The following is a 26,025-nucleotide window of genomic DNA, read 5'->3' on the forward strand; positions in this document are numbered from 1 at the left end:
ACAAAGTACACAACATGGGAATTTTTCATTCTATACTGTTATGCAAAATGCCATTTTTCTGAAGAATGCAACACTTTCTTTCTTATCAGCTGACAAACTCCATAGTCCCATTACACTTCCTTACCAGGAAGAAAAAAGTATTCAATACAACAAGGCAATAAAAATAATGACTGGCAGTTGTCTGCTGTATTTGTGTGTATACTTGAGTTGCTACATAAATCCGTTTTGGAGCGTAGCATATTAACTCTTGTTTGTTCTTTGGGGTGATGCAGATGATCAGGAAGTAATCTCTCCTTTTCCCTCCATTTAAGATACAAGTCTTTTCTAAAAAATTTTCTTATTATTCAGGGCAGGACTTGCTGTGTAGTAATTAAGGCTGCACATGCAACAGTACTGTTTGATTAATTAATTAAAGCTTGTTCTCTAAATTATTTTAAGAGCCAACTTGCTGAGTTAATTATATAATAGAATTAAAGTTTTAAATCATGTAAATTACTTAGTTTCTTATATTTTACATCAATAATCCCTTTAATCTTAAAAGCAGATGCGTGGTTCATAAACTTTAGCATCTTCCATTGAAAGAGACAAGTGTGTTAAGTAAGATTTGAGCATTATTCAAAATAAAAAGTACAAAAAGTTAATTTAAAATTTATACTTAATGTACATAAAAATTTCACTCTTCTGGTGAACTGGAAACTTTTAATCTAAGTCAATCTGGTGAATAGTTATGTGAACTTAAAAGTAATTTTTATTGATTGTGGTCTGAATTTCAGAGTCATTTTTCAACACACATTAAACCATTCATTACGAAGACAGTGTAAGTGTGAATGCAAACTCCTCCCACATATACTGAGAAGTACTTTGACAGGAAAGAATTGCTCTAAGCTTAGCATAAAAATAGAAAATACTGAACTTTGCAGGAGAAAAATAGAAAATTTTTGTGTAAATTAGTTACTGATATTGGATTTAAATCTTCTACTCCTTTTGCTGCACTACAAGGAATGTAACAATTTTAACCCTTTAAAAATCGGGTGCTCACTTAAGACAGGAGATTTTTGACTGTTATTTTGCAGCTAAACTAATCTTCACCTCTTTGAAGTGCTCCTCTCAAGTAGTTGCAGCTATGGCTGTTTTTTGTTTAGTTTGCTTGAACTTTACTGATGTTACTCTTGTAGTCAACCATCCTAGCCATCATGCGATCATATGGTTGTCCGCTGTATTTCTGTAACCAACAAGAAACTCCACAGATTTAGAGACTGACAAGTGACTTTTTGGTCAGTAATTGCTGAAAAACTTCTGTGTGCTCTTGCACCCACCCAAACCCCAGCAATCTGCAGTGAATTACCTATAGCTGACCTGTATTCTGCAGAATCATAACTGACCTGGTGAAGTTAAGATTCATTTGAGTTGCAGTCACTTCAGAGAGCATTTTCTATTTCACTAAAACGAAATTGGAAAATCGCAAGCAATTACACGGTGTCCATAAAAGAATGTCCCAGTTTCAATAGTATATTTTAACAGTTTAATTTAAACTATTTACAATGACTCAAATGTTAAATTGAAGGTAAACTAATCTAATTTTTCTTACAAATTTTCAGTATGTGCACTTTTAGTTATACGGCACATAATCCAACCAGTATAGTCTCCAATTCTGCCTACACTTTGTTAACAGGTCCAGAAAGCAAATAGCAAAATGAAAGCAATAGCCTCTTTACTTCTGCATCTCAATTCTGGTGAAACATTAGGTAGTGACAGAATGCAGACACAATCTCTTATAAAACCCCAAAGAGAAAGTTTGCATGGCTTTAAGTCAGGTGAACATGTAGGCCAGCAAAAAAGAGCTCTGTCATGTCTAGCATTATGAATAATCCAGTGGTCAGAGACTTTGACATTTAACCACTCCCTACAGAGAGATTCCAATAGGAAGTGGCTCCATCTTGTTGTCAAATAAAGTTTACAGGTTCACCACCTACTAATTGTGGAAAGAGACGTTCTTGTAACATATTCAGGTAAGTCAACCTTCTAACGGTAGTTTCAACAAAACAAAATGGTCTGTACACTTGAGGTGGAGACACAGTACAGAAAACATTTAATTTTGGGGAATCTCTTTTGGTATTCTTTTGGTTCATGAAGATGTTCTTAGCCATAGATATGAACATTATGAGTATTTATTTACCTTCTCATTCAGGTAAAGGGTTGACTCGTCACTGAACACCACATGATCAAGACAGTCATATTTCCACTCAAACATGCCGCTTGCAAAGTTAAAACATACGCCTTAGTCATCTGACTTTAAAGCATGTGTCAACTGTAATCAGTATGGATGCATGTGTAAATGTTTTTTTAAAACTTTTCAAACTGTCTGCCTTGGCAACTGCTGTTCAAGAATTGATTTTCAAACAGATTTCTTTGGACTGTGAAGGTAAGATGCTTTGACACTGTCCACATCTTGTACAGACACTTTTGGTCATCCCTCGCTTTTCTCATTACAAATATTTGGTCACATCTGGTCTTTCAGACTTGGCTATAGGATCGCTGGATATTTTTACCACATGAAGGAACACAATTAAATTTTAAACAAAACACACATTGAACTAAAATTACAGATTCACTCTAAGCAAATTGCAGAACACAAAGCACTTTACGCTCAGGAGTCGCCATTTTGTGTATGTGTGGCACTGCAAGCAAGAAAACAACGAAACAGTACTCGTGCATATGTGTATCTAAAACTGTTTGAAGTACTCTTTTTGACCTCGAACCAACACTGCAGCATTTACAGTTGATACTACTAAAATTTATAATTGGGACATTCTTTTATGGGTGTACTGCGTTGAATGTGGTTACTGTTTATTACTTCAATAATTTAAAAATAGTATTTAAAAGTATTATTCTAATTGTCCGAGGTGCTGTTTTAATGAATATCCTACTTTAAAATTATGTTTTCTTCCTTTTCTTTAGAAAAGTAACTACAGAATCTGCTACAGGTAGTACAGGCAGTAACAGAGTTCGCACAACCTTGACTATTAAAGTAGAAGATATAGATTTTGATACACAGGCATGCATGCTACGTGTGAAAGGAAGAAATATTCAAGAAAATATGTATGTAAAGGTGTGTATTGTATCACATTAGTTTTGTTTAACTTTTGACTCTTTCATATAACACGCTGGTAACATGTTATTTTCATTCTACTCTGTAAAGTGTCTTCATTTTTTTTTTTTTTTTTTCCTTCCAGATGGGAGCATATCACACATTAGATCTTGAACTTAATAGGAAATTCACTCTTTCAAAAGATTGTTGGGACAGTATAGCTTTAGAAAGAATAGGTAATTTTTCTGCAACAAATTACCATTTCTTTAAAATAATGGTATTCTATTACCATTGTAATAAGTTATTTGAATTATGCAATATTTAATATTTATATTGTAATTTTGTTTGTAATAAGTATTTCTACCATTGCAAAGAATTTGAAATTGTATCTTTATTGTTAAATCTACTGTTTCTAGCTTAGCAATTAGAATTTTTTTTATTTTCCTAATTTAACAATTGAGTAAAGAAAAATTCTTATTTAAGTAGAATGTAGTTTGGTGAAGAGAATGCATTTTCTATATCAGAATTTACTTCATTACTATCATTTATGTTAATAAAGTTAAGAATAGAAAATGTTACAGTATTTTTTAAAATTCCAGTAAAACCGCCATTTACCATAACCTCCATTTAGCGAAGATTTTTGCTAAATTCTGTGGTGTTTAAAGAGAAATCTGACTTTAAAGTTTTGTCCTCAAATAGATCAAACTGAAAGAACTACTGTAAGATAACAAAGTGCAGTTTGGTTGAAATATGTGAACAAGCCTAGTTATGTGAAAAGCAAGACTTAAAAACAATTTTTAATATATGGCCTTACTAACACAAGTTTTTTTTTTAATTATGCATTTTGCTATCAAGTATGAAATTGATAGCAAAATGCATCAATGCAAGTACAAGAATCTTGAGGTACTTCTCATAATGCTTTATGGATTAATTTAAAAATACTGTAGTTGTTGGATCTGAGTCTGTACTTATGTCTCTAGATGTTTAGTTAAGTTTAGACGTATTTGGTTAAAATTTGTAACATAATTTAATTTTAAATGATTCTTTGTTTAAAACGACCTCAATAGTATCAGGATTTAAAATAGTTCGATCTTCTTAAACAAATCTTTTATCCAAAATGTGATTTCTGTGTAATTTATGCCTGTTTGCTAAATCTGCAAAAGGCCATATTTTTGGGGTTTCGAAAACTGTTAATTGAAATCTGTAGGTTTTACCATAAATTAACAGATTCTCTGTCAGGATATTATTATCTTCATTTTCATTTCATTCACTTTGATTTAAATTTTTATTTTGAAATGAATAGAGTTGTTAAATTCTTATGTATAGGTTTCAGCTGCTTTTTGAATGTTTGTCTTATAAGAGTATTCTTTTACATTTAGATATGGCTTGTGATCCTGCACAACATGCTGATCTTGCAGCTATTGTAATGCAAGAAGGTCTTGCTCATGTCTGCCTAGTAACTTCTAGTATGACATTGGTACGTGCCAAAATTGATGTTAATATCCCACGCAAAAGAAAGGGAATGTGTGCACAGCACGAAAAGGTAAGTTTTCATGATATTATTTAAAAATTTTTCTTGTCATTTTAATTGTTGTATAAGAAAGTGTGAAATGAGCTGGCTATTTTTTAACTCTAGTGGGAATGATTTCTCTTATTTCTAGTAACATGAATTTGTATCAAGTTAAATAAAAATGACCTATTTTGATAGATGATTTATCTTTCATGTGTGTCAGAAGTGCATCATGTTCATCACACTGTCTAATATTTTCAGTTCTGTTAATTCTGATGCTGTTATCCTGATAAATGAAAAATATGTTTTTGAATTCTGCGAGCATTGTGGAAGAGCAATATGTATATCTAGCAATATGTATAGAGCATTTGATACATCTTGTAATTTAAAATTTCTGTGTAACTGTACAATTAATCTGTTTTACATAATTTACAGCTATTCATAATACACCAAATGAATAGGAGCCAATTGCATTTCAGCACTCTATGAATATTTTAAAATTGATGCTTCTTTAGACTTGCTGATGTGGCATCTATCATTTTGTTCAGTATATGCAAAATTAAGATTTGTCAGATTATATGACAATGTTCCCTTGATCAGTAAATTGGGCTTTGTCATTTTTAGTCCAGCCTAAGTAATTTTTTGTAAGCTGAACATTGAATTCTGTCTTGCATATTCATTTCAGTGAGTTCTGTGTGCAATATTTGTATAGCAATGAGATGGGAAGTGTAGACATGCATGCTCATTTGAGTTACATGAGTGCATGCACTGCATCCAAATGACCCAGCTCATCTTTTCTGAGGAAAAAATTATAAATGTTCTGAAAAAGTATTGTATATATGAGAGTCATAAATCTTATGATCAAACATAAAAAAGTATGCACATTAAAAATTCTTTCTCCAAATGTTTTTATGAAATAAAATTTCATAAAGGCATAGAAAAACATATTTTCGATTAGCATATGGAAAAAATATAGCATACCTTTTAACTTTGTATTGGTACTACCTTTACACTGTACTGATATTACCTTTATTAGCACTATAGGCACAAGGAAACAATGCAATAACAAATGTTAGTGGTACATTGAACAAAATATTGCTGTGTGTTCCAAACACAAATATTTTTCACATTCAGTGCAGCATGTTTTCATTTTTAAATGCTTTTTGACTGGGCAAACGCTGAATCATTTTTTTCTCTTGTTTCCAATATTTTTTTTCTCTTTTGAATAAAGCAACGTATGTCATTATCATTTTTGTTTTCAGAATCTGTAGTTTCTGAATCTGTCTCATGCAAACTAAAAACTTAGGATCACTTCCATCCCATTTTCTTTTAGTAGAATCTTCTCCATTTGATACATCTTGTAATTTTTGTAACTTCTTTGTGCAGTAAACTATGGGACATGTTTGCCACTTTCTATCCTCTCACAAATCAACTATGTAGCAGCAACATAAATAAGTATGCTGGGTCTAAAAGATCCGATTCAATCAAAAATAAGACTTCAAATCAAAGCCCTGGTGAAAAATTCGAAAACTGTACCAGACCTCAACAACTTTGGTGAAATAAGGGTGCTTTGAGAAAGGTTTGTTCAATTAGGACACAGTGCACGTGCGCATGAGTCAATAGATTAATTAAGTTGTTTCATTTGGAGTTTTATTTACATTTTATATATAGGTAGGACTATGATTCTAACTGTTCCCTAAAATTCTACCTTTATCATAATGCTTTATCTTTTCACCATGCAAAGGCATTTGCATTTCATTTTCCTCTTATTTATATTTTACTAAACATTTTAATCTAAAATGTTACCTATAGAATTTTATAGAACTTTTTGTATTATTATGTAATGCAGAAATTTTTTAATTAAATTCTACTCTCAGACACATATATAACATTAAAAATTTGTATCTAATATTGCCATGTCTTAATTTTTTTTATCACTTTTCGTAACTCATGTTGTCAATGTTAATACAGTGCTATGTCACTAGGGACAAATATATAAGACTCATAATCTAGAGCAGGGATGGGCAAACTACCCGCAGATAGAATTTTAATTTGCCGTTCCAAGGCAAATTAAAAGAAATATATATTTATATATTATATATCCATCTCCTTTTCTACTTTGTTCAAACATTATTTTTTCAATGGACTGATGATCTTTTTACTTTCTCTATTTTTGTTCTACGAAACATAAATCGACGGAAAACGCAAGCACAGACAGCTTTCAATCAGGAAAGTGTTAAACGTGGACGTCCTTTATTAGTTATAGCTGTAGATTGTCGCCAGCAAGCGTTATCTCTTTCTCGGGGAACAGACATATAGGAATCCAATATAGGTGAATTAGAACTTGTATGTGGCAGACCGTGCATTTTAAGCTCCAGCCAGTGGCTTTTTCCTTTGGTGCGAGTTTTAATATTGTTGATTGCGTATGGAAAGATTGTGGACATATCGCATCATTGTGAATAGTGGTGTAATTATTAAAAGTATAGCATAGCTAGTGCTTGTTGGGGTTATTCGTAAAATATTTCAACACCAAAATGGCTACTAAAAAACGTAAAGTTGATTCAGAGTGCCGTGCATTAAACGATAAATGGACCTGGAAATATTTTTTTTTTTTACAATTGTAAAAGATAAACCAGTGTGTTTCATCTGCAGTGAAGCTGTAGCAGTCTTCAAAGAAGCAACTGAAAGAGGACATTGTGTCGTTCTTCCCATGAGAAAAAGTGTTCTGCGGAGTGTGAAATGTGAGAAGATACATAGTAGCTTTCGGACATTCTTTGTCATATGAGCGACTTCAATGTCAAGATGCAATCGAACAGATCAATTTATTGACGATATCCTCGCCCATCTCAAAGCTTTTAAACTAAAACTTAAATCTGTTTGCTGAGCAGCTAGCTAAGAACGACTTGTCTTATTTCCCGAGGTTAAATTCAATACCTTCAGTAAATGAAGAGAAGCGTAAAAATTATGAAGATGGCTTGAAAAAACTGCATTTTTAGCTTGAATTCAAGATTTCAGTGTCATTCAAACAGAATTGGTTATTTTTACCATGCTTTTCAACATAAATTGTGAAGCAGTGAGGTCAGATTTGCGGCTTGAATTAATTGAGTTGCAATCTAACAACAATCATCTCAAACAGTTGTTTCTAAATATGCCAAAGTTAGAGTTTCACTAATCATTATCGAAAGTAAGTTTCCCAAATTTAATATCTCATGCCCAGAAAATCAGTGCTATATTTGCATCATGTGAACAATTATGAGCCTTAGAAAGAATTATTTCAGAAGTAGACTGACAGATGAGCATTTAGCCTCGTTCCTTAGAATCAGTACATTTCACTTCGAACCTCAATATAAGGAACTTTTAAAAATAAAGTTGCAATTTCATTCATCTCATTAACATATTTCAATTCTAATACTAGTATATTATTTAAAAAATTTTAGAAAAATTTATCTTGGTGCGCCAAACTTTCTTTTTTATGATTTTAAGACTGAAAGAGTTTGCCTATCCCTGATCTAGAGAGACTAAATTATAACGCAGAAAAATAAACAAACAAAAATTAAATACTTATAAATTAAAAGTATATTTTTTAATTGAATCTCTAGCAACATAGGATGTTTATCTTATTGGTTTTGAATAATACAGATAAATGTAATCATATTAATTGGTAAAATTATGAAATCAGATCAGTGCAACATAATGCTCCAGTATATAGTGAGCATGAGCTATGTATGCATGATAACTTCAGTTACGTGTACTGTATGTCAGATTTGCAGTTCTTGACTCATTTATGCATCCCTCACTTTGCCCCAAGAAAATAATAAATAAATAAATAAAAGAATAAGTTATGGAAAACTGGAATTTCATCAGATATTGATAAATTGAGCAGAGCATGCCAAATAAAAACACCATTAATAGATCAGTGTTAAAATAATGATTTGAACTTTGATACAAATGCGAGTAGGATTCAAAAGTTTCCAGACTGAGTTTATAACTTAAAAAATATGAATTAAATTGCAGAAACACATCCTCGTTCAAAATAAGACCCCTGTGCAAAAACAGACTTTTGCCAGTACCTGTAAAGTTTATGTAAGCATGTCTGGAATCCACTTTTGGCAATGTCCTTTTAGCCTGCGATGCACGTGTAACTTCATCTGAAGATTTAAATCGACAACACTGCAAGCGTCTTGCCAGTTCAGGAAATAGGAAGAAATCGCAGGGTGCGAGATGAGGTGAGTTAGGATGAGGCAAAATAGTTGTTTTTGTTTCGCAAGAAAGTCGTTGACGAGTGGGAATGGGTGAGCAGGATCGTTGTCATGCAACAGCACCCATGGCTGCTCAGCCCACATTTTTTTATCTCTGCTTCTGGATTGACTCATGCAAATGACGCAAGATTTTGACGTAGAGTTCTTTGTTCACAGTATGTCTTTCAGGGATAAAGTCCAGATGCACACATTTATCAATATCTGACATGTGGTCTCTGATATCCCAACTGATTCTGCTATTTGGCAAATTTTTTGCTGCCTGTTTGCACGTACTTCCTTAAACACCTTTTTGATGTTTTCGTCGGTGCATGAAGTCAGGGGATGGCCACAGCGTTCATCATCTTCGGCACTTTTTTTGCCTTCTCTGAAATGACGATGCAACTAAAAACTTGCATTCTTGGTAATGTTTCACTTTCGCACACATGCTTCAACATTTCGAAAGTCTCCGTAGCACTCTTTTCCAAGTGAACACAAAATTTGATATTGATTCTCTGCTGAACTGATGCCATTTCTTTCTTTGTAGGCAGGTACATTTAGTAATCTTCATCAATTACTAAATGCACCTGCCTACAAGAAATGCTGTCACCACGAGCTTTTAACCATGTGATTTGAGACAAACCACTTTTAAAATGTTCTCGTAGTTGCACTACTGCAAAACTTACTGTCGTAGTTACTGCAAAAAATTTTTATGTTATAGGCTCAGTCCGGGAACTTTTGAATCCTACAGCGTATAATGAATGCTCAGTTAAGTTGGTCATCATTGGAAAATTTTGGGAATTACTAGATCACTTTAAATAGATTTTAATAGCATAATCAAAATGATAGATTAAAATTTTTGTAGATTAAAATTTTTGAACATGTGTTTTATACAGCAGGGAATGTATTTTATTAGAATATTAATATAATGAGTATTATAGTTAAAAAAAGTTTTATTTTGTTTTGTTACTTATTTATTTAAATATGATTTATTTTGATGTGTATTCTAATGTTTCTAGGGCTTGGAAAAGTTTTTTGAAGCAGTGTATCAAGCACTTATAAGACATGTGAATTTTGACAGTGAGCATAAGATTTATTCATAATTTTTACTGTTTTAATTTGCAGTTTACCACATGTATATGTAATGATTTCAAATGTGCTGCAGTCTGTCCACTCTTTCTTTCTTACTGCAAATTTATCTAAAATGTAAAATCTCTTGGAATAGGCATTATTAATGTGCCAACTTGATTGTTGCTGCAACATGTTGCCGAAAATAAAAATGAAGATTTAATCTGCATTCGCCTTCCTGCTCTTGAAATTCTTATGTATATGTATGTTTTACCACATGTATATGCTTAGGTATAATCATGTATGTTTTCTCTATTTCAGTTGTAAAATGTGTTCTAATTGCAAGCCCTGGTTTCGTAAAGGTATGTTTGATATTTTTATGTTAAGTCAGAAATAGATGAGTTGAAAATTAGCGTATGTGTTTTCACTACTGTGATCCATATGCATTTTTATTTTTGTATGTAAACAAACAAAACTTTGATTCTCATAAAATTAAGTATTGCGGAAAATTTATTGGTAAATTTTGTTATACTCATGTACAAATGAATATTTAACAAATATATTCTCTTCTTGTCATTATTACACATAGATTGTGAATTTCTGCATGAATTTTGGAATTTTGTTTGAAATAAATATCTACTTTTGGGTGTATATTCTGCTCTAAAACTGATATTGAATTTAAATAATAAATATATATATATATATATATATATAGGTATTTTATTATATATATACATGATAAAATCAAACTTAGAAGTAATGACTAGCAGAAATTTTGATGGCGTAGAAGTGTTGATCCATATTAAAAAGGAAATTGGAGGCGATTAAATTAATTATTAAATCTTCTCCAGCAAATATGATGTGGACACAAACAAGTTGGCACATTAAATGTGCCTATTCCAAAAAGGTTTATATTTTTGATAACTGTGCAGCAAGAAAGAAGCAGCAGGCAAGACAGTAGTCCAGCTAGACCAAAGTGTGAAAGCAAGTGCGTTATGTTCAGGGTGAAATCTTATTCAGACAGAGTTGTTTTTGGTTTTCAATGCATTATGATTGGATTGTTAATATTGCTGTAAAATTACTATTGGCTGCTTGAGTCTTAGTTCCATTTACATCACCAGAATTATGTAAGTCATATGACATGGATTAATCTAGAAATGACGTAGTGCACAGACAGGTTACTATATTTAGAATTGAGAAGGAGAATTTACATTGATAATTTAATCTTTTACATAGTCTTTATTTCTCTTACATATATTATTTCAGATATTCATATCATCATTTCAAAGTTTGTTTATAATTTGCCTAAAGTAAATAGGAACAGAGGCTTAACATTTGTATACATTTTCCAGTTATGTGAAATGGAAAACATGGCAAAGAAAAAGCTATAAAATATAAAGTTTGTCTTAATAAATCCAAAATTTCAACTTTAGCACCTTCTATAATTGATAATAATACATATATTTGGAATATAATGGTAGTAATAATCAAAACATAAGAGCAATATACCAAAGTAAAATGTCAGATTTCTTTGCTTCTAATATAGAGAGACCTGTATCTGTTTGTCCTCAAAATCAATACAGTTCTTGACTAAATCTATGCCAAACAAAAGGATGTTCCTTTGCTAATTTTATAATGGTAGTAGCAGTGTAGGGATTTGATATTATTAGGGGAAAAAAAAACCTTATTGATGAGGTATTTGAAAGCAGCGTATTTATTTATTGATTTATTTTTACTTTAATTCAAGAGCACAAAAACTATTTCAAAAACAGTTTTGCTGCTATTGTGCAGTTTTGCCGATATCAATTATTTCCATGTGTTTTTACCCCCCTCCAAAAAAAAGGAAAAGAGATAATTTGTTCCTCAGTAAATTTCCTTATCATGCTACCCTTTCATCATAAAGATTATTTTGAAAAAAATTTTGCTGTTGGATGTGCAGTTAATATCAATTATGCCTCTGTGCTTTTACAAAAAAAAAAAAGGTCATTTGTTCTTCAGAAAATTTCCTTATCATTTTACCCTTTCATTCTGTTATGCTTTCACATTGTATGTGCACTTTTTTTATTCCAGATGTGAATTGCACCATCACAGCTCTTGTTTTATGTATAGTTAGATGTTATAAGTACTATTATTATCATAATGTACACTCTACTCTTGATTATCCAGGCTATTGCCAGGAATAGTCCAAACTGTAAATTTTCATACATGTTACATGTGTTCATTTCTTTAAAAAAAAAATCGGTAATTTTACTTTGTTTTTGAGAACTTTTAAACATTGTTGAATTTTCTGCATATTTTTCAAAGTGCTAGTTTAAAATTTTATCTGAATTCCCTTTAATTGATGAAGTTCAATAGATTATCAACAGAAGTCATTGTTGTCTCGAGCCTAATATAATAGTTAGTATCTTCTTTCCCTGTATTTTCAGTACCACTCTTGGCCTTTTTTCTGTTCTTGTGGCATTTGAAATGATATCCATATAACTCAAGCACTGAAAACCTTGGCCTAGTCGAATTTCCATCAAATCAGTTCTTGATGTTTTCATGAGGGACATTTTCGGAGAATTTTACATTTCCAATTTTTGGCATGTAGCTTCAGCTTTTTCATAATTAAATAAAACTTCAATTTCTATATTAGGAAGAATCATTTCTCATACTCGCGCTTGCGTGTAATTTTTTTTTTTTTTTGACACATTCCTGCGCATTGTGTTGAGTATGCTTACGTTGAGATCACCACATATGGATAATCCATATTCAAATAATTAAGAGTATTGTAAGGTGGGAATTCATGATAAATTTACAGGGAATAGTTTATGCCTTTGACAATTCATTTTGTATAATAGATTAATTGGATGCTCATTTTTTTATTATTCATGATATAAAATTGTTGATGAATTTTGTAAATAGAATTATTTAATCTCATGCTTCCATAAAACTGTATGACATATTATTTTTCTTGTTTTAATTCATTAGTTATTTTATTAGTTTTAAATAAAAGCTTATGTTATAAAAACTTTTTTTACCTAATTTAATTTTCATCCTTTTAGTCTCAATGACTAAGTGTCTGTAATCAAAATAATTTTTAATTAAATTTTTCAGTTGAAAAACTGTTTTAAGAATAAAAAATTATTCTTTTACTTCCAACAATTCCATTAAATTAAATGGTCATTAAAATCTTGCAATTTGTCAAAAAATTGGGTATTATGTTAGAACTGTCATATAAACTTAATTTAAAGATTTTTTCTTTTCTCTATCTCATGGTGCAAACATTAAAATTCCAAGAATTTTAGTTTGTCTGTGAAGTGAATATGCATGCAAAAAATCAATTCGGTATTTAAAAATAAATAAATAAATAAATTGAATTTTGGAAAAAAAAATCACTGCACCACGTATAGTGAGTTTATAAACATGCAACTGCTTTTTAAAATTCTAAAAAATCATCTAATTAGTAATTTTATTATTCATATCGTAAAAGATGGGGAAGAGTTTGTTTTACAACATATAACAGTTTCAAATCTTTATAATGAATACATCTTTAGATGGTGGAATTTTTAAGTCCTAATAAAAAGTACAATGTTGTGTACCATAAAATAAAAAAAAAAAAATTAATTTGAAATGCTGAGGAAAATGTGAATAAGGTTATTAAATGGAAAAATTAAAAAGCAACAGAGTAGATTTCGTTGTAAATAATTTTAAATGCTGGTTAGTCGATAAGCTGCATTATTTTTTAGATTGTAAATGCAAAATCTGTGTAGAAGTGATAAGACTCAGGTGATGTAATGTCATCATAACCTTGAAAGTAATAGGTCTCCAAGGCAGTGTGATGGCCGGAAGAACCAACTCCTCTAGCCCCCTTATGGCTTGAGATTGCAATAGACTTTTGAAATAAATTTAGAAAATTGGCCAGTTAGTATGTGGAGGGTGAAGTGCTTTGTTTTACAATTTGTCAAAATTTCAAATCTGATACATTTTCGTATATTGAAATTCTGAAATCATAAATGTCAAATAATTAAAATAAATAAACCCATTTTCGAAAATTCACCAAAATTCAGAAATTAAATTAAAATGTTCATACAAATTTCATTTAAAATGTTTCCCTCACCTCCCTGCTTTTTCGATGGTCGAACAGTTAAATTGATATTTTTATTTTCTGTAAACAAAAATGTGGGCAGAAAATCGTTTAAACACTAAATAAAAAAAAAAAAAAAAAACTAATTTAAAAAAATGTTTTACCACGTAGCATTGTCATTGATAAAGTGTGTATACAAAATTTAAACTGTAGCTTATTAGGAAGGGGGTTAAAAATCAATAACAAAATTCTGACCATAGTGAAACACCGTGAGTGAACTAAAGAAAGGCGTATAATAATGAAAGAGAATCAAGTCTTAAGTGTTAAAGCAGTAATAGAAATGATATTCTGAAAATATCAAAAACTAATTTATAACATTAACGTATAGATGTAATTATATGAAAATGGTTTTGTATTAAATAATTTTTACTTTATGAATATGGTTTAATTATATGGATGCAAGTAGTCCGAATGTAATGTAAAATTAGAAAGGGGGGAATGTTAAAAGTTCAAAAGGACGTAACCTATAATTGCACATTCACTAATGTATACAACTTTTGGTCTGAAAGTGTATGGATTATAGAAATTCTATAGTTTTTGAAAAGTTTTAGTATTGTGTCTTTATATATCTTTATTTAATTACAGATTTACTAAATTTATATATTATTGTTATAATTTTTATACATATATTTGTTTAATTTTAGGATCAGTTTTATGAATATATATTTCAACAAGCATCAAAAACGGATAACAAAACATTATTAGAAAATAAAAGCTCGTTTGTGTTAGTCCATTCCTCTTCAGGCTTCAAACACTCACTAAAAGGTAAGAGGATATTGGGGTATCCTGTCTTTCAACTAACGCAAACCAGTACTTTACCAATTATTAAGTGATGGACTGAGGGCAAGAATGATCATCGTTCTATTGAAAATCGGCTGTTTTAATATTCAAATTTTGCAGATTGCCATACAAACTACAATAAATGTTTAAAATGGAAATGTGGGAACAAAAATGAAAGTTATGTTACTGTCAGTCCATTATCTTGAGAGTTACTCATTTGCAACAAATTGCTGTAATAGATATGGTATTTGTCACAGACTATTTTAGACCTTGCAGTTTGTTATAGCTTTCTGGAGAAGAACGGACTATTTTTAATCACCATTTTAATACATTTAGAATTAGGTTTTATTAATTTTCATGAAGTCTGAAGTCTTCTAAGCATTAGGATATTTCATGTTAATTTTCTATCCTGTTCTTTTCTTTTAAATTGGAAATTTTAATCGGAAAACATTGCAGCAAGTAAAATGGACAAAAATTTTATCTTCTTTCCTAAACACATCCTGCTTGTACTGAAATACCATATTAGATTTTCTCTCTTTAAAAAAAAAAAAAAAAAAAAAAAAAAAAAAAAATCCTTTTTGTACTGTATTTAACTATGATTTCTTATTGGAAATATTAATTTTTCATTTTCTGATTAGCCTTACTTTCTGATATATAATTATGTTATGCCTTTAGAACTGTGTGTGCAATGTATTTAATTTTTCATTAGTACTTCCACATTAATATAAATCCTTTATACTCTCAGGACTGTACATTAGCCCAATGGTACATAGCACTATCTGCATGAAAACCTGCTCTCTTTTCAATGAGAAAACCAAAATGAATGGAATCCAAGGCCTGTCCCTTACCACCATCCACTCAAAAAGACTTTTAGAGCATAGAATATTAAGTGTCCTTCTTTCATAAAGACATTATAATAACAAACACCCAGTGTTCTAACCAAAACTTAATGGCAGTCTCAGCTTCACTAACCATCAGGTTTTCCTGTGTGGTTTTCTCAGTAAAATTTTCAGTTTAATTGCTTCTTGTGGCACTTGCAATGGACTGTTAATTTTTCTTCCAAGAACAGAGTTTTCTTTGCATATCTTTGAAGGGATTTTGATTATTTTTTCCTTTTAATCCATTTTTATTATTTATTCCACACTTTTTAGTCTGTCAAGTGGTTTTAGTTTTAAAAGGTGCAAAAGATAAATTTGATTATTCTTTCCCACAGCCCTTCAAATTATACAAAGTGTGGCAGAATTTAAAATGTTTTTTTAAATAATTTTTAATGACTATACTTTTTATTTCCCTAAGGTCTATATCTTGAATTAGTGATTTAGTTTTTAGTCTAGAGAGCCTGATTGTGTTGCTATAAATTTTGAAATTCCTTATTTATTTATTTATTTAGTTCTAGTATACTGAAAAGAAGACAATCTATAACAAAAAAATGAGCTTATTCTGTCTTTGCAAAATTATTTAAAACTGGTAGTAAGTAGAATTATTACTGAGAGACTGGAGAAAATGTGATGTCTATAAGCAATTTTTACATATATTTACAAATATACTTTATATATTTTGCTTCAGATAAACTAAAGTAGAAATCATCAGAAATATTTGGCTACTGAAAGCTGCAGACAGTTCATTTAGAAGAGGGGATTTATAGTGAATATTTTTATGCTTTTCACAGCTAAAGTTTATTTGAACTTTGATGTTATAATTTTTAAACTAGCACAAAACATAAGCACAGCTTTGATGTAAATTTTATGCAGCCTAGCTGTGCTTTTGTTGTATTTCAACTTCTGCTACTTGTTATTAAGAAACTGAAACTTATTAACTTGTTATTAGGAAACTAAAACTTTGATGTTTTTAATTAAAGTGAGGAGACAACTGAAAGTAAGAGCTTGGTCGTTATTGATTGAAATAAGATCAGGAGCCAAATGAATGTAAAAGCTTTGTTGTTATTTATTGAAATAAGGTCAGTAGCAGTCAACTGTGTTATATGCTGAAAATAAGGTTTTACATTGTGTAGTTGAATTTCAGATGTACAAGTAAAAGGGTATGGTGTCCATTGAAAAGTTAACTTGAAAAAAACCTATTGGATTTCCACTTGGTGACTTCTAATGCTAAAAAGGAACATTAAACGTAGTTGGTCTTGATACTTGTTTATGCATCTTGAATTTTACTCACCATTTGTCTGGCGCAAAATAACCCTCAAGGTTTTGTGCCATTTAAAAAATCAACCAACCTACCAACTAAACGTAGTTGGTAAGAAAGAAAGTGTTTCAAACAAACAAACAAACAAAGTGAAACAAAGTTCCTCAGTGAGCATCATAGCATCAGTGACCTATCTGTATGAAAAGACCATGGTTATTAGTGTAAAGGAAAAAGAAAATGGCACCCATCTTCCTTACATATGTTTTATCTAATAATAGGTAATCATAAAGGTGATTAAAAGTCTTTTCTTATTAAGTTTGTGTATTTAACAACCTTAGGATTCAAAGTAATTGCTTAGGTTTTCTAATTGATTTTTTGCTTAAAATGACAAATACTCGTTAGCTCTTATTATTTTGCTTGTTTAAAATAAAAATGAATGGAAATTCAGTTTTAAAACTTAAACCAAATGTTTCCATCACAGAAGGAAATTTGTACGTAGCGTATTCGGAAACTAAGTACCGTTTCATTCTAGCGCCGTCCCAGCGCTGTGGTAGGCGTCCCGCGCATGCGCACTAGTCTTTCTTGTTCACTGACTTTCAATTGTCACCATTTGGTTGCTCTATGTTGTGTTTTCAGTTTTCTGTGCACATTCAAAATGTTTAAGACAATTAGTTCTCCCACTGACTGTGAGATTCGTGCCGTGATTAAATTTTTGAACGCGAGGAATGTTAAACCGGCCGAAATTTATCATCAAGGGACAGAAGTTTACGGTGAATACGCGATAAATGATGGAATGGTGAGAAAGTGGGTAAGAATGTTTAATGCAGGTCGAACAAATGTCCATGCCGAGGCTAGGACTGGTCGGCCTTCTGTTGTCACCGATGATTTGTCACCGATGAAGCATTTCATGAGAACAGACACTTCACAATGACAACTCTTTCAGAGGCATTTCCACAAATTTCACGTACTGTTTTGTTCGAAATTGTGTCTGACCGCTTGAATTATCGTAAACTATGTTCCCGATGGGTTCCAAAAATGCTCACTGACGTTCACAAAACAAAGCGACTTGGTAGAGCCCTGACATTTCTCACGCGGTACAGTGATGAGGGAGAAGACTTTTTAAACCAAATTGTGGCAGGTGATGAAACTTGGGTGTGTCATTTCACACCAGAATCGAAACAACAATCGATGGAGTCGAGACACACTCATTCTCCGAAAAAACAAAAGTTCAAAGTGACAATGTCATCACAAAAAATCATGTGCACTGTCTTCTGGGATAGGAAAGGCGTTTTGCTTCCTGAATTTCTTCTCAGAGGTGAAACCATTAATACGGCACAATGTTGTGAGACTTTAACAAATCTAAGGCGTGCCATTCAAAACAAACGAAGAGGAATGCTCAGTAAAGGAATTGTGTTGCTCCATGACAATGCTCGGCCCCATACTGCTGGTGTCACTCAATCGTTAATTCGACAGTTTCATTGGGAGCAGTTCGATCACCCGCCGTACAGCCCGGACTTGGTGCCGTCCGACTATCATTTATTCCTGCACATGAAGCGCGAGCTTGGTGGCAAGCGCTTTGGATCTGACGATGACACGAAAAATGCTGTGGAGTCGTGGGTATCGAAACTGGCGGGAAGTTTCTTTGACGATGGTACACAAAAACTGGTCACCCGCTATGACAAGTGTTTGATCATTGGCGGAAACTATGTTGAAAAATAGCTTAAGACATGTATTTTCATGTAAAAATAAAATTGGATTCGAAAAAATTGTTTTTCTATTTTTTTTTTTTTTTTTTTCAAAACGGTACTTAGTTTCCGAATGCGCCTCGTATATACGACAAAGCTTCTTGCTTATGTATCTCCATCTTAGTCATTTTCATTTATTTAAGAATGGAATACATGAACATGCAGCATATCATATGCAATAAACAGACATCATTTTATTTATTGTAAATTCAAGAGGTCACCCCCAGAAAGTTGTGGCTACATTTAAAATTTGCAAATTACAGGCTGAGCAATTAAATTTGCCAATTTTACTATCTGAGCGCAATGGTTGGTTCAATAAAGAAATATCTTTTACTTTTAATATGATTATCTGAAGAATGTGAACCAGAGTTATCAGTTGTAATTTGCACACACTTTTACTAGGTTTCTAAACTGATTTTCTTAGGTGTTTTTCCAGGGATTAGAGCAAAGGTGATATGAAGAGAGAAGATTCGCGAACTATTATTTTTGTGCCATTGTACTTTAGGATCTCATCCTATTTTATTTACATAAAGTACATTACACTTATCAAAAGAAATTTATATATTCTTCTCAGTAGTTAAAATTATTATAAATGTTGATAGTGTTAAAGTTTTTTTTTTTTTTTTTTTTAATTATAGAAAATTTTAGGTACTTTTTAATTGATTATAATTTAGCTATGGAAAACTGTATTAGTGCTTGCATCTTACTTTTGATGGTCATAATACACTTACAGTGAAATTCTCAATTTCTTGTTGTGCTCTACTTGCTTTAATTGAAGAACTTTAAGATATTCATCCTGTGTGTTTCATCAATTTATATATGTTATTATTGTACTCAAAAATTTCAACATGTATTCATATATATCAGAAAATAGAGATCACAAAAATCAGATTTTCTGAAATAAAAGTGGTTTTCTATGCTTATATATTGAAAAATATAATACCAATTCAAATTATCACTCCTTTACAGTTACTTCCATTCAGAGAGGAAAATCAGGATTAGGCAAGAAAACTAACTTCTTCACTACCAATAAAAAAAACCATTTAACCCTTTGAGGGGTGGTATGTAAAACAATTTAAATTGTGGTAAAATTTTGCATGAACTGTAACTTATGAACCCTAAAGACACAAAATTGAACGTTCTCTTTGTGTGATCTTATCACACACACAAAGGGAAGAAGGCTTGACTCCCAAATGACAAAACAGTTGTCAATCACCTCCTTTCATTTTCGTTGGATTCTAGGATTTTGGAAAACAGGAAGCAAAGAGTGTCTTTTGGGGACTAAGATGCCACATTTAACTCCTTCAATTGCGTAAAATTTTGACCCCAGATGGCAATTTCGAAATTGATGAGTCTTTCTCTTGGGAAAGGGTGAAGTGCTGAAATTAAAATCTTAGCTAAATAGAGACGAATGAAACTCGCGCAGAGTAAAAAAGAGAATAAAAAGAACAAATATACTTGTTTTCAGTCCTAGTGCAGGGTCAGTAAACTCTCCATCCCTTCATGAACATAATAATCCTAAACAACTTGTAAATTAATCATAAACAAATTGTTACATCATAAACTATTATAATGTAAAAAAATGCTGTCATCTCTCACAGTAGAGAAGGAGAAGCCTGGTGCTGCCATCTGTTGGCAAGGTACCCTCAGTAGAGGCGCCGGTATATATTATATACCGGTATTAAAAACGTATACATAATCTTCTTTTAATTATCAGTTTTGATTGAAATGCAGTAAATATAAAAGGTTCAGCATGTGTACGTCATACATTTGCAGATTTTGAATTTTTTCTTTCCCTCCAATAGAATTTATCAATCTTCAAACATGATACCTTGGAACGAGGTATGTTAATTTCATAACTGCAAAATATTGAGCATTCATAGGGTGGTGCTGCCATTTAGAACTGAAAGGAAACACTAGAAACTTACGATTATAGCTTTTGGTGTAGAGAAATTATAATTTTTTCTGAAGTTAAAAAATTGACAAACAAATACCGGTGCCCTTCAAAGGGTTAAAGAGCAGTTAATCTTCTCATTCTGTCAAAATGAAATTCATTTTAGAAAAATTTATACAGAAATTCAGAAATTTTTCAAAAAAATTTACACAGTCATTTTCAAATCAATAAATGTGCAAATTTTAACTACTGTCAGTTAAAAAAAAAAAAAAAAAATGTTGACCTATTTTTTTAAAGAGAAATAGTGTTAAGTAGTTAATTCATCCAGTTTTATTTTATTAACTTTTTACTAAGTATTTTTCTTAAACTAATGAGCAGTAAAGGGTAAATAATAACTGAAATTGATTTATTTTCATTCCAGAAGTTTTATCCGATCCTTCAATTGCCAATAAGCTAGCTGACACAAAAGCTTCTAGTGAAGTAAAGTGCCTTGAACAGTTCTACACAATGTTGATGAATGAATCAAGCAAAGCATTTTATGGTTTGAAACATGTTCAGAAAGCTAATGAAGCTCAGGCAGTCGACACATTGCTCATCAGTGATAAGTTATTTCGGTAAATTTGTTTTAATTACCTAATTATGAAAGTGAAAATCATGTTTCTTTGGTATTGAAATTCTCATATTCTCTCAATAGGTGATTTAGTTATTTCATGGATCGATAGTTGGCGCCATTAAAATTGTTTTTACACATTTTTTTCTTCTGCCATTTTATTCAAATTTGTATGATCAGATTTATTATTATTTAATATAATTTTTTTTAAAGTTTTGCAAAATATTTATTTCTTTTGTTGTGTTGTATGCTGCATATAAGAAAACTTTCAATGTATGAATAAAAGGGTGAAATATCTTTTTTAAAATTAGATTAGCTGGTTTAAATGTTTCAGTGAATTAATATAACTACAAGTGATCCCCTAAATGTTGTGGATATATATTATATTAAGCATTTTCCACATATAGTGAAATGAAACAGATAAGAGATAAGGCGAAATACACCCGATTTTGTACTGTATATAATGGGTGGCCATAATTAAACTGACAGTGCTCACGGTGTTCTGTAGTGCTATCTATTTGCGAGAATGACGCCCCATTTTGTAGGAAGATTAAACAAGACGGAGGACGAAGGATTCCGCAAAAAAAAAAAAAAATTAGTTTCAAAAGTCACCGCTAGGGGAATATTTGGCACTGTGTTATAGAAAATAGAGTGTTAACAAATGCAAATCAATACGGAAATTACCTTTTATTTTGCATTCAAATAAGGTTCAGTGTGGCTGCCGTTGTTGTGGACCACATATTGCATTCTGTGCACAGTACTCACAACAGTAGAAAGTAACATGTCTTCAGGAATCTCCCGTACAGTCCGTGATATGTTATCCTTCAACATAGCCAGGTTTTGGACTACTCCTTGATAGACCTTGGACTTAAGGTAACCTCATAGCCAGAAGTTGCATGGGGTAAGATCGGGCAACCGAGGTGGCCATGCAGTTGGAAAGTAGTGGCTAATGACTCTTTCTGTTGTGAATTTCTGTCGTAGCATCTGTTGCACCTATACAGCAACGTGTGGAGGGGCTCCATGTTGCATGAAAATGATTTCCCCCAGGCATTGTCTTTGCTGAAGTGCCGGATTGACAAAGCTGTTCAACATGTGGCGATATTTCTCTCCGGTAACAGAACAGGTTTCCGGTCCTGTCGGGGTAATGTTCTCATAGAAGAATGGACCTACGATAAATTCCGCTGTGAACCCACACCAAACAATTACCTTTGTTGAATGTAAGGGAATTGCTGTGACTGCATGTGGTGATTTGTCATCCCAAATTTGGCAGTTCTGGGTATTCACAGTTCCATTCAAATAAAAGTGTGCCTCGTCTCCCCATGAGATCATCCATCACGGCCAAGCATCATCCGCCTCCATTCTGGCAAGAAAGGTGAGAGCAAAAGTCAATGGCTTATCATGGTCGGGGTACAGTAACTCCTGTACATGGCTGATCTTGTACGGATAGAAGTTGGTAATCTTTCATAAGATTTTCCATACCGTAATGTAAGGCATATCCATATTCTATAAAGCATATCCATAATAAAAGGTAATTTTATTCCGTATTAATTTGCATTTGTTAACACTCTATTTTCTATTACACAGCGCCAAATATTCCCCTAGCGGTGACTTTTGGAACTAATTTTTTTTTCGCGGAATCCTTCGTCCCCCGTCTTGTTTAATCTTCCTACAAAATGTGGCGTCATTCTCGCAAATAGATCGCGCTAGAGAACACTGTGAGCACTGTCAGTTTAATTATGGCCACCCGGTATATTGTTGTTTCAGAACCTACTTACTTACAATTTGTTGTTTGCAGATAATTAAAAAAAAGAGACATAATGAATTTAAGAGAGATAAATTAAACAATGTTTCCATTTAAGATAACATTTATTTCTTCTGTTTGTAATGTAAACATGAAAAAATTCATTTCTATTTGAAAGCAAATTGATAACAAAGATTCGAAGACGGCGTTTTAAAAACTCACAAAATTCAAAGGAAAAATTGCATGTGAAAGAAATAATAAGCATAGCATTGCTTTTATAGACAAAATAGTCTGAAAAAGAGGTGGTGCCATCTAGTATAAAACTGATTAACTAATTAACGAAAATAGGTGGATCGCCAGTTGGGAGAATAGTAGAAATTCTTTTAGAAATGAATGAAGTTTCATGTTTGCCAAAAATTGAGATATATAGTAATAATGATTTTTCAGCAATGATTTTATGAAAGGTCATTAATATTTTTGTAACCTAATTAAAAAGTCTATACAGTACAAAGTCTGTAATCCGGACTCGTCGGGACTTCGGCGATTCCGGATTATAAATCATCAATTTAAATCTTTTAAGATGGCATGCAGAAATTATACAGTTAAAAATATAAAACCGTAATTTATGAAATAAAGAGCAATTATGATCTAAAAGGGTATCAAATTTTACAAAAAAAAGCTTAATATTTATTTTTTTATTTTATTAAACATTTCTTTCAATGCATGCACATTCTTTATGCGCATGCGTAATATATATGCATTCTTTACGCATAAAGTTTGTGGCTTTGAGGTCCAGATTATAGATCATTCTGGATAATAGATATCCAGATTACAGACTTTGTACTGTATATATAATGGTTGGAACTTTGATAATGGCAAGTATTTGTTTGTAACTGAATCAAAAAAAAAAAAAAAAAAAAAAAAAAAGATTCTTCTCAGCAACAGAGTTTAAACTTTAACTGTATTTCTGTTGATGATTCAAAGGTAAAACCTTGGGGTGATTTTAAAAATTGGCACCAACACCAAAATAACTAATTTACTGCTCATCATAAACACCACATTCGCTGATCATCATCACACCAAATCCTGTGTATACTGTATACAGTCAAAAGTCTTTAATCCGGTCTCGTCGGGAGTTTGGCGATTCCGGATTATTGGTTTTTCCGGATTATAGATCATCAATTTAAATCTGGTAAGATGGCATCCAAAAATTATGAAATTAAAAAAATGAAACCGTAATTTATGAAATAAAGAGCAATTATGATCTAAAGAGTATCAAAATTTACCCAAAAAAAAAAATTATTTATTTGTTTAATTTATTAAACATTTCTTTCAATTTGCGCATGCATAAAGCATACATTACGCATAGTCGAAATTAGAAAATTGCAACCAGAAAACTATTTGATGTGTATTCGTGATATTTATAATGACGAGGAATTTGATTTAAATCATATCAAAGACGGAGTACATCGACATGAAATACTACATTTAGTAAGGAATTATAAGCGGAATAAAATAAAAACATCTACCCTGAAGATAAGGATAGTGCTGACAGATCAACTTCCAGTTCATTGCGTGCCGTGTCGTCCCCCCCTGCCAGAGCAGCCTGAAATTGATAAACATATTTCGGAATGACTAGAGAATGAAAGGATATGCCTTTATCCATTTTTTGCAGCAATTCCACTTTTTGTTTGATGGACATCGTAACATGCTTTCGCTTTGCAGATCCTTTGGTAGTTCCAAAATCGGAAATTCTTTTTGACATAATCGAAAGTTGAAGCTTACTTTCATAAAATTGCTCTAACAGTCTGCAAAAACTAATAAGCCGGATCCAATTAGAAGATTAAGAAACAACGCAATCTGCAACATTAACTGAAATAGATCATTTTAGCTTAGCTTATACCGTCCGTTATACATTAAACGTGCATGCGTAAACGTACTATGCGCATGCGTTAATGCATTATGCGTTGACGCATGTGTAGAAAGTTTGTAGCTTTGAGGTCCGGATTATAGATCATTTCGGATTATGGACGTCCGGATTAAAGACTTTTGACTGTACTGGAATTAAACCAATTGAAATGGAGCAGTCTATCACTGGAAATGAAGGCCATTTAGAAGTTGCTTTGTCTAATGAGTCAAATCATAGTCATAATGGCTTAGTTCTAGGAAGTATAATGGAATGGTAAAGCACTTCTGAATCCAACCAAGCAAACAAATCAGCCACATATTCTGCTATATGTACCCAAGAGTTCTTCTGGAAAGTGATGAGAAATTCTAGAGAGTTGTTACTTCTTTTCCAAAGCTAATCATAAGATGTGTTTAAAAAGTGAGTTCATGATCTGCTTTGGAGATGAGGTATGTGTTAGGATAACACCATCACAGCTACACATTAGAATCACCATATATTTCAAACTGCTGACATTCTTGATGAACTTTTGACTTTAGCTGTAATATGCAATGATGCTGTTTTAAATTGTCTTATTCTGTCTGATGATAATGTAAAAAAAGGCCTTTTCTTTTTACTCAAAGTATCAGCATCTAATTATAGGCGTTTTTCATTTCTATGTTTCCAACATCATTGCTATTCCTATTTTATGAATATCATGGCTGCACAACTTTAGTTGCCAGTTTACACAATATTTTATTCTTTTCATCATGACAGATGCATTGAAAGAGAGAAATATGTTTTATGAGGTAAGTTAGATATCAACTAAAGTATGTATAAGTGAAAAATATTACTTTCCCATTGGTGTTTGTGTAATATTTTGTAACGATAGTAGTGTGGGATCTATATGTGTAAAGGCATAGTTGCAGTCATTGCTGAATTTTGATATTTCTTCATTCTTGTTGACAAGCATTTTATTGCTAACACATAGTAGTCTATTAAGTGTCTGTTCTTGAAAAACTAATCAGTATTGTATAGAATTTTTTAAATACATTTGAAGTAGCAGCAGTGAATGAAAAGAATTAATGTGACATGTCCAAGATGAAAGTCATGTTATGATTGATGAGGCACAGAATGATTTGTTTCATTTCTTAATTTTTGAATTTGTTGTTAAAATTTCAGTATTGGCTATCAATAAAAAATTTTG

The 26,025-nt window shown here is 31.7% G+C and overlaps 1 protein-coding gene across 2 annotated transcripts in view; it reads left to right on the forward strand.

Moving 5' to 3' along the window:
* Nucleotides 1-26,025, forward strand: part of pelo (pelota mRNA surveillance and ribosome rescue factor) — a 57,482-nt gene that overhangs the window by 18,569 nt on the left and 12,888 nt on the right. For both annotated transcript variants that reach the window (XR_004757323.2, XM_035353585.2), the window contains exons 3-9: nt 2,959-3,109; nt 3,234-3,324; nt 4,468-4,631; nt 9,853-9,913; nt 10,223-10,263; nt 14,672-14,792; nt 21,004-21,196. Coding sequence is in view for 1 of the 2 variants with exons in the window: in XM_035353585.2 (XP_035209476.1) it covers nt 2,959-3,109; nt 3,234-3,324; nt 4,468-4,631; nt 9,853-9,913; nt 10,223-10,263; nt 14,672-14,792; nt 21,004-21,196 (822 nt within the window). In the remaining variant the exon portion in view is untranslated. The remainder of the gene's footprint in view (nt 1-2,958; nt 3,110-3,233; nt 3,325-4,467; nt 4,632-9,852; nt 9,914-10,222; nt 10,264-14,671; nt 14,793-21,003; nt 21,197-26,025) is intronic.

The sequence above is a fragment of the Stegodyphus dumicola genome, chromosome 3 (genome assembly GCF_044657685.1).
Source record: "Stegodyphus dumicola isolate Sdum_Otavi_A_Nest chromosome 3, ASM4465768v1".
Taxonomy (NCBI): Eukaryota; Metazoa; Arthropoda; class Arachnida; order Araneae; family Eresidae; genus Stegodyphus; species Stegodyphus dumicola.